The 12105-nt window shown below is 45.7% G+C and overlaps 1 protein-coding gene across 1 annotated transcript in view; it reads left to right on the forward strand.

Moving 5' to 3' along the window:
* Nucleotide 1: 1 nt before the first annotated feature.
* Tcfl5 (transcription factor like 5) overlaps nt 2–12105 on the forward strand; it is a gene marked incomplete at its 5' end in the record, with an annotated part of 17226 nt that continues 5122 nt past the window's right edge. The window contains 5 exons of the mRNA XM_010638252.2: nt 2–27; nt 1002–1185; nt 1534–1696; nt 3239–3485; nt 5517–5658. Of these exons, the coding sequence (XP_010636554.1) occupies nt 2–27; nt 1002–1185; nt 1534–1696; nt 3239–3485; nt 5517–5658 (762 nt within the window). The remainder of the gene's footprint in view (nt 28–1001; nt 1186–1533; nt 1697–3238; nt 3486–5516; nt 5659–12105) is intronic.

Raw genomic sequence — 12105 nt, forward strand, 5'->3', positions numbered from 1 at the left:
CCCGGAGTCCGGCTCGGCGCTCAACAAGTGCGTGTGCTGTGCAGGGGGCGGGTCTGGGTGGAGGCCCGCGGCGGGAGGGCAGCCTGGCCACCTTCCGGGCTGGGGTTAGGGTGCTCTGGTCACTTGGAAGGTTTGGGTGGTGGGCTGGGACTGGCTGGAGAGGAGGGGCAGCCGGGGTCCCAGTGTAAAAGTCACCAGCGTACTCCTGCATCTCCTCAGGCAGCGGGCTCCCAGGTCCGGGGTGACCTGAAAAGTGTGCTCTATGGAAGCTCTGAGTCCCCAGCCCCAGGTGGCACCTTTGGGGGTGTAAGCCCTCCGCTTGGCTCTGCGCTCAAAAGGGAGAGAAGAATTGGCACAAGTGCACAAATGGCTCTGAGGGTACTGGTTCCTGTTACCCTCCTTAGTGCCACACAGCCTCTCTGCCTTCCTGAGGGCTGACTTAGGGTAGGGTGTGGGACGTTTGGGCTCGGGGAGGGAAGGTCAGGATCTTCAGGGATTTGGAGGTGTAAGAGCCACACCCTGCAGCAGCTTGTGGGTCTCTTAGTGACTTACAGAGGTGGCTGTGGAGGAGGCTGACGCCCTTCTTTTCCATTCATCCTCAGGCTGTAGCTGCCCTGTTGCCTATCCTCACTAGGCTTTGGAGGATGACAGAGTGGAGTCAGGGTGTGCTGAGGGAAGGGAGGAGGCACAGGCTCACTTCCTCCAGGAGGAGCAAGAGTAGGTCTTTCCCTGGCAACACTGGTCGGTGGTTGTGCATTGATCTTCTGAGAGTATGAGAGTATGCTGGTGAGAGTATGCTGGCAGAGCTCCTGTCAGAGTCCAAGGCAGTGATGACACACCTTTAGAGCTTTCAGGGAAGCCTGCTGCAGCATGAGTGCTGTAGGTTCCCCACCACTGGTCTGAAGTGACCTGTCTGGGTAGCAGTAAGTGACAGCATTGTTTCCACAATCTTTCTGCCACCTGTTCCTTTCAACTTTCTGGGTTTTCTTTTGTTTTGGCAGTTTGGTAACTCTTATTCGACATCCATCTGAATTAGTGAATGTTCCTCTTCATCAACAACAGAACAAATGTACAACGTTAGTGAAAAATAAAACTGCTGCTTCGACTACTGCTTTGCAGTTCACCTACCCATTGTTCACAAGTGCGTGCTCTACTGGTGGAAATTCTAGCCTTTCACAGACTCAGGTGGGGAGCTGACTTGTGAACTTTGCTCGTCTGTGGTAAACAGCTTTTTTTGTACTCGGGATCGAACTCAGTACCTTGTGCTTGCAAGGCAGGCAGAGGCACCACTGAGCTAAATCCTAGCCCTGGATAGATTTTAATATACATAGGCCCCAAGGAATTTTTTTTCTTTCACAGTGCTTCTAATAACCTTTAAAATTGAGAGAATATTTGTGTGGTTTGGGGCTATAACAGTTCTTCAGTGAAATGTTATCAGTAGCTTTGAGGCTACTTCTGTCAAGTGCATTTGTGTAGGAAATGGCAGATTGAGCCACATACTGATAAAAATTCCTGCTGTTTCATTTTTTCTAGAGTTCTAGTAATTCATGTTCTGTACTTGAAGCTGCCAAGCACCAGGACATTGGACTGCCGAGAGCATTTTCTTTCTGTTACCAGCAAGAGATTGAATCTACTAAACAGACTTTAGGTAGCAGAAACAAAACTTTGCCTGAGCAGGTTTGGATTAAAGTGGGAGGTAAGCCATAAAGTAGTGGGTGGTGGGCAGGTTTCCTGCCTGAGCCTTGGCTGCAGGCCTTTTTAGCCACGGGGAGCAGGGGAGGTAGGTGGCTTGGACATGCCAGACAATCTTGTGTGTCTCAAGGATTCTCTTTGCACCCTCTTCCCATCTCGCTTTGAACATTCTTTTGAATTTTAAACATTATAATGCACCTTAGTATGGAAGCATTGGCTTTGAGGGTTTTTAGCAGTAAAATGACAGACTCACATACATTTCAGGTGTCTTATTACTGAAAGCACTGTATAACTTATTTTTGTTTTATACTCTGAGATAGGATTTGAAACCTGCCAAAAGGCACAGGAAAGATACATAATAGGAGGACACTACAGGTGGTCAGGAACTAGGTGGAGAGCCAGAGGCCATAAAGTGATCAGAAAGTTTGGGAAAGAAAAGGCCTACTGAGGGCAGACTTTGCCAGCCTTGAGAATTAACTCAGTCATTTCCTCCCTAGCAAAAAATAAATGTTTTTCAAGTTACACAGTAAACTAACACTGTAACACTAAACTTTTGACAAGTTGATGGGATAGGTTGGAGATGAAGAGTCATTGCTTTCTCCCCCTTCAGCCATTTATTTTTCTAGTTGGGACATTTTATGGGGGGAAAAAGATTTGTAAGGAATAAAGAGGACCACTGAAATGTCCCTGTGCTAACTACTGAGTTTAAGAAAGAAAATACCACCAGAGCCTTTAAAGTCCTTTCTCTGTCCCTTTTAAATGTTTTTACCTTTCTGCAATTTGTATGAATGATCCCTGAGCTTTATATGGCATATGGGATTGTATATTTACACACATACTAGTTAGATGCTATTCTTGTTTGCTGAGAACTTGTCATAGTTCTGAAGCATGTGCACACAGCATGTGGCATAAAAGTCATGATGCTGTTCACTGCTTTTGTGGGGAGAATCACTTCAAGGTGAGGACGCATTTAATATTAACCACTTAAGTCCTGTGTTCTGAGTACTGCAGTAAAATTGTAGTTGTCATGTTGTATTATAAAGAAAATCTTTATTTTTCTTTTAGGAAGATGTTTCTTTTCCATTCTGAATTTCAGAAATGGAGATGTATAGATAACATTTGTTGATTGAAAAGGGACACTTTTTTTGTGTGATAGTAGGGGATTGAACCCAAGGCTTCATACTGAGATACATTCCCAGCTTCTTTATTTTGAGGCAGGGTCTCACTCAGTTGCCCAGGCTAGCTCAAACTTTGGAACCTCCTGCCTCACCCTCTCAGAGAAAAGCTGGATTGGCTGCATAGCACTTGGAAGGAGTGTTTCTAGTTCACACATAGATCCACGCATGTAGTTTTTCAGTATGAGGTGAGCATGGAGCTCAGTGCTGGTGCACATAGAGTCCCTGCCGCCACAGCTTGTGGTCCAGTTCTCTGCTGCATACCCAGTAATGTTTCTATCTTTATAGGCCCCAAAATATATTCTACCTTAATGGGGGCGAGTTAAAAAGGATAAAAAATTGAAATCCCATTTTTTCCTTCTTTTGCAAAGAAGAAGCGCTATGTAAGCAAGCAATAAATAAGAGGAATCGGAGTAGAATACGTCAGTTGGACACAAGTATAGAACGAAGAGCCCTTGGAGAGATTCAGAATGTGGGCGAAGGCTCTACAGCCACACAGGGCACCTGGCAGTCCTCGGAGTCCTCACAGTCAAACCTGGGGGAGCAGACCCAGAGCGGGCCCCAGGGAGGAAGGTCTCAGCGTAGGGAGAGGCATAACCGAATGGAAAGAGATAGAAGGTAATGTGGTGACCATCAGGTCCCTTTGTATAGTTATCCAAGACAGGCAGGTTCATGCAGATAAACAGCATTTGGCTCCTTTGAGCCGAGGGTGGGGAGGAAGCAGGAGTAACACTAACTCAGGTTTGCTCAATGGATCATGGGTTCCCAAGACTCTCAGGTTCACTTATTCTCTGGAGGACTTAGTACAGAGAATATGAGGCAAAATCATTGAAGCCATGTGGGGAGAAGCCCAGGGGAGACTCAAGGAGTCCTTTCTCTGTTGTGTCTGGGATGCCCCGATTCCCCCATTGGTGTATTCTGACAATGTAGTGAGGTGTCGTCAAGCAGGAAAACTCATCCGGAACTGACTTTATTTGGGACAGCCACTGAAGTACTGGTGCCTTGTGCACAGCTGAATTCTATCTCTTTGAGGAGGGAAGCCCTGTTGTTGGCAGAGTTCAGGCCCTGCAGGCCACTCTTCAGTCTTTCCAGGTCTGAGTTCCAGACGCTGTGGAGGGCCAGCCTTCTTAGCAGAGATAGCGTGCACTGGGTTAGCTGCGCGGCAGGCAGCTTAGTTCCACATTTTGTTTGGTTCTTTCGAGAATGTTGTGGAAGGAGGAGGTTAAAATTGAAATGGTCTTTTCTGTGGATTTTATTCATGCGCTTCTATGTAGACTCAAAGTCATTTATTATGAGTACGGTGTACCAGTTCCTTTTATAAGCTCAGTAGATAAATAGCACAGAGTGAGACCCATTCAACTTTGAAACTCCAGGATTAAATGTTAAGCCAAGGCAATTTGCTGCCTTTTTTTCCCCCCAGATTTTTTTGAGACAGGTTTTCGCTTTGTAGTTCAAGCTGACTTGTACTCGCAGTGTAGCCCATCCTTTTGCCTCAAGACCCCCGAGTGCTGGGATTACAGGCATGGGCCACCACAGCTGGCAATTAATGCTTTTTAAAGAATGTATTAAAGCTAGCTGCAGCTGGGTTGATGGGGCACACCTGTAATCCCAGAAGTCAAGTGACTGAGGCAGGAGTTTGGTTGTGAATTTAAGGCCAGCCTGAACTACAAAGCAAGATCCTGTCTCAAAAAAAAAGTTAGCCAAATACCTTTCTTATATACGTCATGCTTTGACTGAGGAACTTCCCTGAACCCAGCTATGAATTATAAAGGGCATTCTGCCTACTCGGACATTTATTTAACCAACATTTATCAAATAACCTGTGAAAGGCCTCACATGGCATGTTGACAGTTTGAAAGTGAGTCCAAACTATCACTGGCTGAGTTTAACATCCTTCTGCAAGTTCTTTACCCCTCCGCTCAGTTCTCCCCGGATGAGAGATCAGAATAAAATGAGCTGATTGATATTTAAAATGTTAAGCCCCAGACCTAGCAGTCAGGGAGTTGTTTTCCTCTTACAAAGTTTCTAGTCACAGATCTAGGTATATAGGTGTGTAGACATAAGGAGGCTGGGCTACATTGTGTAAGTACTGAGTGTCAGTGTAGGTCAGACTCTTTGTATTACTGGATATAAAGGGTGAAAAGAGTTTAATGATAAGTTGTGCTTTAAATTCTCCAAAAAGGCCAGGTTTCTGGATATTAACCGAGTGGAAATCTGATGTGTTTTGAAATCAGGGCCCCTTGGAGAATCTGAAAGCTGTGTCTTGAGTCCCTACCACAACATTTGGCACCTGGAGAACAAATTATAACATTTTTGGCAGAAAGATCAATCTACCCAGAAAAGGCACAGTTTTACTCCAGTCTCAGAAGGTAGCGCTGTCCCAGATGTAGAGATGTGAGCCTGGCCCCTGAGAAGTAATCAGGGAAAACTGCTGGGACTGGGGCCCACCTGTGAGCCACAGGTGTTCTGGGGACAGCAGCACAGTGCAGGGCATTGTTTAGCTCACCTAAGGCTTCCCAGGATGGGGCACAGTCCGAGTACTCAGACTAGCTCCCTGAGCTCAGATCCCTTTGAGTAAGACAGTGAACTTCCTGCTGCTTGTTTACTTCACCAGCTGCCCTGTGTGATTAACATGGATTTTGACTGCAGGCGCAGAATCCGCATTTGCTGTGATGAGCTGAATCTTTTAGTTCCCTTCTGCAATGCGGAGACGGATAAGGCAACAACCCTTCAGTGGACCACAGCATTCCTGAAGTACATTCAGGAAAGACATGGGGATTCTCTTAAAAAGGTTAGTATTTAAGTAAGTCATGTAGCTGTTTAGGATCTCATTTCCCAGTGTTCCAGTGTGTCCTTTCCCCCAGGATTCACATTGCCATTTGTTTCTTGGAATTTAAGGTTAAATAGTAAGTGCAGTGTGAACAAAGCTTTACTCATTACTAATGTAACTTGACATTTATTAAAGTAAATCACAGTCTAGATTTGTTTGTGAAATTACGGTGCATAAATGACTTGAAGTGTCAATTGCTACATAACATATTGAGTACCCACTGTATACAGTGTATTGTACTGGGGTCCAGAGAGTATGTAGGGTGTGATCTATGTCCTCCAAAGGCAAATAGATTACATTCCTTTGGCTAGGGATGAGCTGGGGCTTCAACACCTGTGCCCTGGTTCCCCGGGGGCCTGGGGGCCACTGTGACTCATCTGTCATAGCCTTAAGCCTGCTTTGCTTCTGCTAGCCTTAGATGCCTGGTTTGGTTGAGAGTTCAGTTGGCCCCACAGGATGCAGAGGAAGAAGGGTGGCAATTGTAGGCTGCTTGTGTACTCTGCCCCGGGAGTCATGGTGTTGGATACTGGCCTCAGAACTCTGGTGGCCAGGGCCAGTGGCTCTTCATCCTGCCAGGTGTGATTAGGCCTTAGAGAAACCTACAGGGTCCTGATTTTGTATCTTGACCACACTATTGGGCAGTTGCTGCTGTTGATCCCGGCAGGAGTCTTTCTACTGGAGAGTAGGTTAAGACAGATGCAGCAGTCTAGAGCCTTTTAGGAAGGACACCGGGAGAAGCCCTCCCACAGCCAGGCTGCACCAGCGGGGCCGCCTTTCTTCAGGGCCTGCAGTAGGAGTGTTCCTGTCCTTTCCCTCCTCTGTGTCTGCATGACATTTACATTGTATGAATTGCATGATTGCCTGAGTTTTTACTTTCATTATATGTTTTATTGCATTTTAAAGCAATACTATTTGATTTTATCCTAATTGAGCCATTTATAGTTAGTTGTGTGTAGTTACTCTTTAACATTTGTTAGTGGTAGACTGCTGGTTTGTTTTAATAAAATAAAGCTTTAATATTTAAAATGACTTAATGTTTGGCTCTGTGTACCTGTTTGTGGTAAACCATTACTGATGAAATTCTGCCATAATGCAATAAAGGTATTTGCAACCTTTTAAATAAGCTGTTTATTAACTAGATTAAAAACTTATGGTTTTGTGGTGTTTTTTTTTTTTTAATTTTGAATATTATGTTCCCTGGATATTTCTGAAGTATAGTTGCATTCAATTTGTAGATTATTTCTGGGTCAGATTATTGGGCCCATCAGACAGGCAGGGTGAAGTCAGGCAGCTGTCAGGGGAATTGGAGCATCACTGACCTGAACATGTGTTCTTGGTTATTTCCACAGTGATTTCCTCTTTACTTGAATGCATATTTTTGTTCTTAAAAGATGCAATAATGAAAGTTTTCAGTGGTTTTTCTATTTATCTTAGTGTGCATTTCACCTGACTTGTTATACTTTCATAGTATAACAAGGCATCTGCTGCAGACCTGGGGTACCTTGGATAAGGCAGTGGCTCTGCCAGCCTGGAAGGAGGCAGCAACCCTGAACAGTGAAGGAGATGTTGTCGGGTCCTGCCGCAGGGTGGAAACGCTGCTGTGGGTCAGTGAGGTGACAGTGGGCATCTGAGCCCAAATGCTGAGAAGGAACCTGCATCACAGAGCTCAGAGAGCTACAGTTCCATAGGTCTTTGGGCAGGGACGCCACACACCATGATTAGCAGAGCTCTGCCTGCCTGCCTGCCTACAGCAGTGTTGCTGGGCTTGGACTACAAGGTAGGCAGGCCAAGGTGTGGTGGGCCTGGATGTCCCCCTAGAGCCCCTGGAAGGTTCTGGACTCACATTTTACAGCCGTCACTCAGCACTGGTGGCAGGGGTCAGGGTGACTACTGGCAGTGGCCTGCAGCAGTAACTCTGGAGAGAGACGCCTTGGCTGGGGCTGGCAGAGGAATGGTTGGTTCCCAGTGTGTTGTGGTGCCAGGTATGCAGCTTGGTGGCTTGGTTCTTGGCCAGCGGGTGGAAAGGGGAGCGAAAGGATGTGGGCGGGCTCAGTGTTCTGGGCTGGAAGTGCTGAGCTTTCGGGGCCGTGGAGTTGTTGAGAAGGTGTCTGAAAAGGAGTGTGCAGCTCGGTTAGGGGATGGACTTTGTGTCATGTTCAGGTGAGCACACGCAGTACCGGAGCACCAGTTTCCCATCGCTGGATCTCAGCATGAACAGTTACATGTTCACCTCCCACACATTTCAGAGGCGGGCACAGACGTGGCTTCATCCTGACCCGAAAGACCCCCACCTGGATGACCCCAGTGCCGGAGTCAGCCCCACAAGGCTAGTGGCAGCTGTCCTCTTCCCTCTAATGCTCCGTCGCTAGTCATATTTTGCCAAATTGTTCGAAAAACGATCATTGCAGTAGTTTTGTTGTTTTCCCCCCCAGTGCACCATTCAGCCAGGGGTTGTCTTGCATTTGGTTCTGGTTTTCGGTCTTTAAGCTACATGGCACTGGGTCAGTACTTACAGAAACTTTTAATTATAGTATCACTTTAAGCTTAACAGGAAAATCGGAAAGACTGTACAAAGAGCTCTTATGTACCTGCCCAGAGTTGCCACGTCCCCATTTTCTGTCTTTCCCAGTCTCTTAAGTTTCCAAATAATTTGCTAGTGGGTCACTGACATGTGCCGTTTAAACCCAACTACTTCAGTGGTTACCTGTCAGCATATCATGGTACGGAGCCAGCTCAGTGTTCACAGCACATTCGCACTGTCATGCTCAGTTCTTCGTGGTGAACACTTAGGTTTTGCTGGTTGTCCCAATACTACCCTCTGTAGCTTTTCCGCAGTTGCGGTCCAGTCCAGACCCATAGGTGACATTTAGTTGTGTTGTGACTCTGTTGTAGATTTGTGGCTGTGAACCTCAATGAGGTGCTTTCTTTATGGTACCAGGGATCAAACTCTGGACCTTGCGCTTGCAAGACAAGTGGTAGAACCACTGAGTGAAATCCCTAGCCCCTCACTGAGTTGCTTGAAGCCACTTTGCCACCCTCTGCCTCCCTCTCTTCCTCTCTTCTTCAGGCCCCATCACAGTGAGGCCGACTGACTGGGTGCTCTGCAGCGTTTCCAGTGGCGGCCACCTGCTTTCCTCCTCCTTGTCGCTACGGATGTGGCCCTGACTTCTGTCTGAAGTCAGGCGCACGTCTCCTTTCTCCCTTGCTGTCTCAGAAGTCACTCCTTCACCCCAAGCTTCCTGCAAATGGCTGCTGTTCCTCCCATTCTCTTATGGGAACTCTCGCTCCCATTCCTCCTGCCAGTACCTGCCCATTCTTTGCTCTCCTTAGCTCCAGCTCAGCGCCATCTGTACACTCCTCTCCTCTCTCCGTCCCCTATCCCCATGGCCTTTGGAGATGAGTCCTGTGTTGGCCTCATGGACACGCCTTTGCTTTCTGTACCAGCCTTCAGGACCCTGTCCTCCCTGATTTCTTCCCCCTCCCTTGGCCTGCCTTTTCCCCCCAGCTTCTCAGTGCGCCCAGCTTGGTCCGTGTCCTAGAGCTGAGTGGCTGAGGAAGCTGGAGAGTTCTCATCAGTGTGCAACCCTTATTGATCCCTGAAATTAGTGGGCTGCCTCCTACTGTGCGCCACTGACCTCCAGAAGACTGGAGCTTCCCCACTCCCTTCATTGCTCGTGGGGGAGTGACAGTGTTGCTGGCTTGGTTGGTAGGCTTGGAGTGAAGGCTGGCTTTACAGACTTGTACCCTCTCCTGTTGAATGCATCGGCCCCTGCAGTGGCTTCTGTGGCTCTCAGCCTGAGCTTCCTGTGTGTCTGCATGGATCGCTGCTGGTGCTGCCATATAGCACTCTGGTCAGCTGAGTCCACTGGCACTTCACCCCTTCCAGGGCATCATCTTTGTGGGCACACCTTTACCTGTTACATGAGTGATGGCAAGTGTGAATCATTTAATTGAATGTAAAGCCCCTTCTGCAAGAGAGACCCCACTCACCCAGGTAGGTAGTGTCATCCAGCAGAGCAGGCTGGGATTGTTGAATGCTGTGACCTGCCCTGTGCCTGTGGGCAGCTACATACTCAGGAAATGTGGTGCCTGTGCTGCTGCTGCTGCTATTGCTGCTGCTTTCAGCAGACTCCAGAGGCTGAGAGGAGGCAGCGCAGCAAACCAGAATGCAACCCCCATGGGGCAGCACAGTGTCTGTGTCCAGGACGGGATGGAGTGGTCAGCAGCTGGGCGCCTGTGCAAACTACTCAAATGTTTGTTTCGCCTTTTTTTAAAAAAACGTGTTAGGTAGAAGTTTACCTTCAGCTGCTGAGCAACATCTGCAGCTTATACATGGCAAAATGAGCTAACAGCTGTGTTTGTGACCTGTTTTATAATAAAGTATCTTGGGAAAAGTACACCTGTTTTCTTTCTGCCCTCCTGACTCTGTGCCTGCCTTGTCCTTTGGCCGCCCCAGCCCTTTGCTCTCTCTGCATACTTGCTGGGCCTTAGGCTCTGGCCTTAGGGAGCTAGGTCAGTTCTAGCTTTGCTGCTGGCTTTTTGTGTGCAGATCACAAGTAATGCTTTTACTGTTCTAAGTTACTTTTTATTATTTAAAAACCTGTACTTATTATTTCCTTCCTCAGTGTTTTGTTGTTGGTGGCATCTTGAAAGTTTACTTCTTTTATTTTCAGTCTTTCTAATTTACATTCATTTATTCATTCATTGGTACCAGGGATCAAACTCAGGCCCTTGTACTTATGAGGTAGGCGGTAGAACCACTGAGCCAAATCCCTGGCCCCTCTAATTTACATTTAAAGCAAATTTCTGTCATAGTGCTGCTTTGGATATACCCTAATGTTTGGGATATAATGCTTTCACTGTCTCAGTACTTTTTGTTTATCTCTTCAACATATGAGTTCCCTGAAACTCTAATTTTCCATATATGTAGGAGTTTGTCTTTTCAAAAACAGCTTATCTGTTTTTCATATTTATTTACCTCCTCGTAGTCAGTGAAATTTTTTTTTTTAAAGAGCAGTTTTAAGTCTTTACTGTCTCAGATGGGTTCTCTCTGTAGTCCTCAGGTGCTCATTGTGCTAAGCATCTGGGTTTCTAAGCACGCACCACCACACCTGCAAAAAAGTTTTAAGTTTGTCAAGGCTTACATTGTGACCTCTTAACACTCTCAGTTAAAGTTCTGTGAACATTTGGCAGTAATGTGTATTTTCTAGGGAATTTTATGGATCTGTTACGCTGAGATTGTTTGAGTCAGGTTGTAGCTGAATTACCCAGACTGGTCTCCAAGTGCTCAAGCCATCCTGACTCAGCTTCCTGAACAGCTGGGAGTCCAGGTGTGTGCCTCTGCCCCTGGTTTATTGGCTGTGATTACTGAGATTAAAACTTCTCTTATCCATTCCTTTCTTCTGCCAAACCTATTTCTAAGAAACTGGTGTGGAGATCTCCCATGAAAATTTTATCTGTCAAATATCCTTAAGAGTCCTATCAGTATTTGCTTTATGTATTTCAGGTAGAAATACACACAAATCCCCTCCTCCTGTTCTGACTAGTATTCTTTTGATCACTTCAAAGTATTCCTCTTTCTTTTAACACTTAACCTTAACTCTCTTGACACCCATACCACGCAACTTTCTTTTTAATTTTAATTTAAAATTTTAATTTTTTATTAATATTATTTTACCCATCCCCTCCATTTAACCCCCCTAACTTTCTTCCTCTTAATAATTCCTGGTATATTTTCTTACATATAATTAGAGCATCTCTTTTTCCTCAAAGAGATTTTATTGGAATAGATTATCCCTTACAGATCTAATATAAGTATTTACTTTGGTCAGATGTCATTTCATTACGTTTTGGTAGGTTGTAAAAATTCTTTGAAGCGCAGCTATTTCACCTGTTTTATTGAGAATAGATGCTGATTGAGCTAGTATAAGAAGGACAGTTTAGTGCTGGAGAGATCTGTGTGTTTCAGTCTTGGATTCAGCCCTAGCTTCCTATAAACAAATTCAGGGTGGGGGCCCCTCTGGAAAAATGTAGAACTATAGTGTCACCATGCTTCTGCCTCACTTCAAAATGGAAACAAATCCCAGGACTACCTGCATTGCTGTGTGAAAATAGTTAAGAAAATCAAAGTATTGTGTCTGAGAAATGATTATTTTCTTCTGGCTGTCATGTAATTATTCTAAATGGTAAATTATATGTCAAGATTATAGAAAATGTGGCTTGTCAGAGGTATCATAATTCCTGATTTCAAGACACACTCCAGAGCCATATTAACCAAAACAGTGTGGTACTGGCATAGAAAGAGACATGTAAAGTGGAACAGAATTAGAGATCCCAGGAATAAACCTATACATCTGTAACCAACTGAATCTTGACAGAGGCACCAAAAAAAAAAAAAAAAAAAAAAAA

Source organism: Fukomys damarensis, unplaced genomic scaffold, assembly GCF_012274545.1.
Source record: "Fukomys damarensis isolate Sample0158 unplaced genomic scaffold, DMR_v1.0_HiC HiC_scaffold_22, whole genome shotgun sequence".
Lineage (NCBI taxonomy): Eukaryota > Metazoa > Chordata > Mammalia > Rodentia > Bathyergidae > Fukomys > Fukomys damarensis.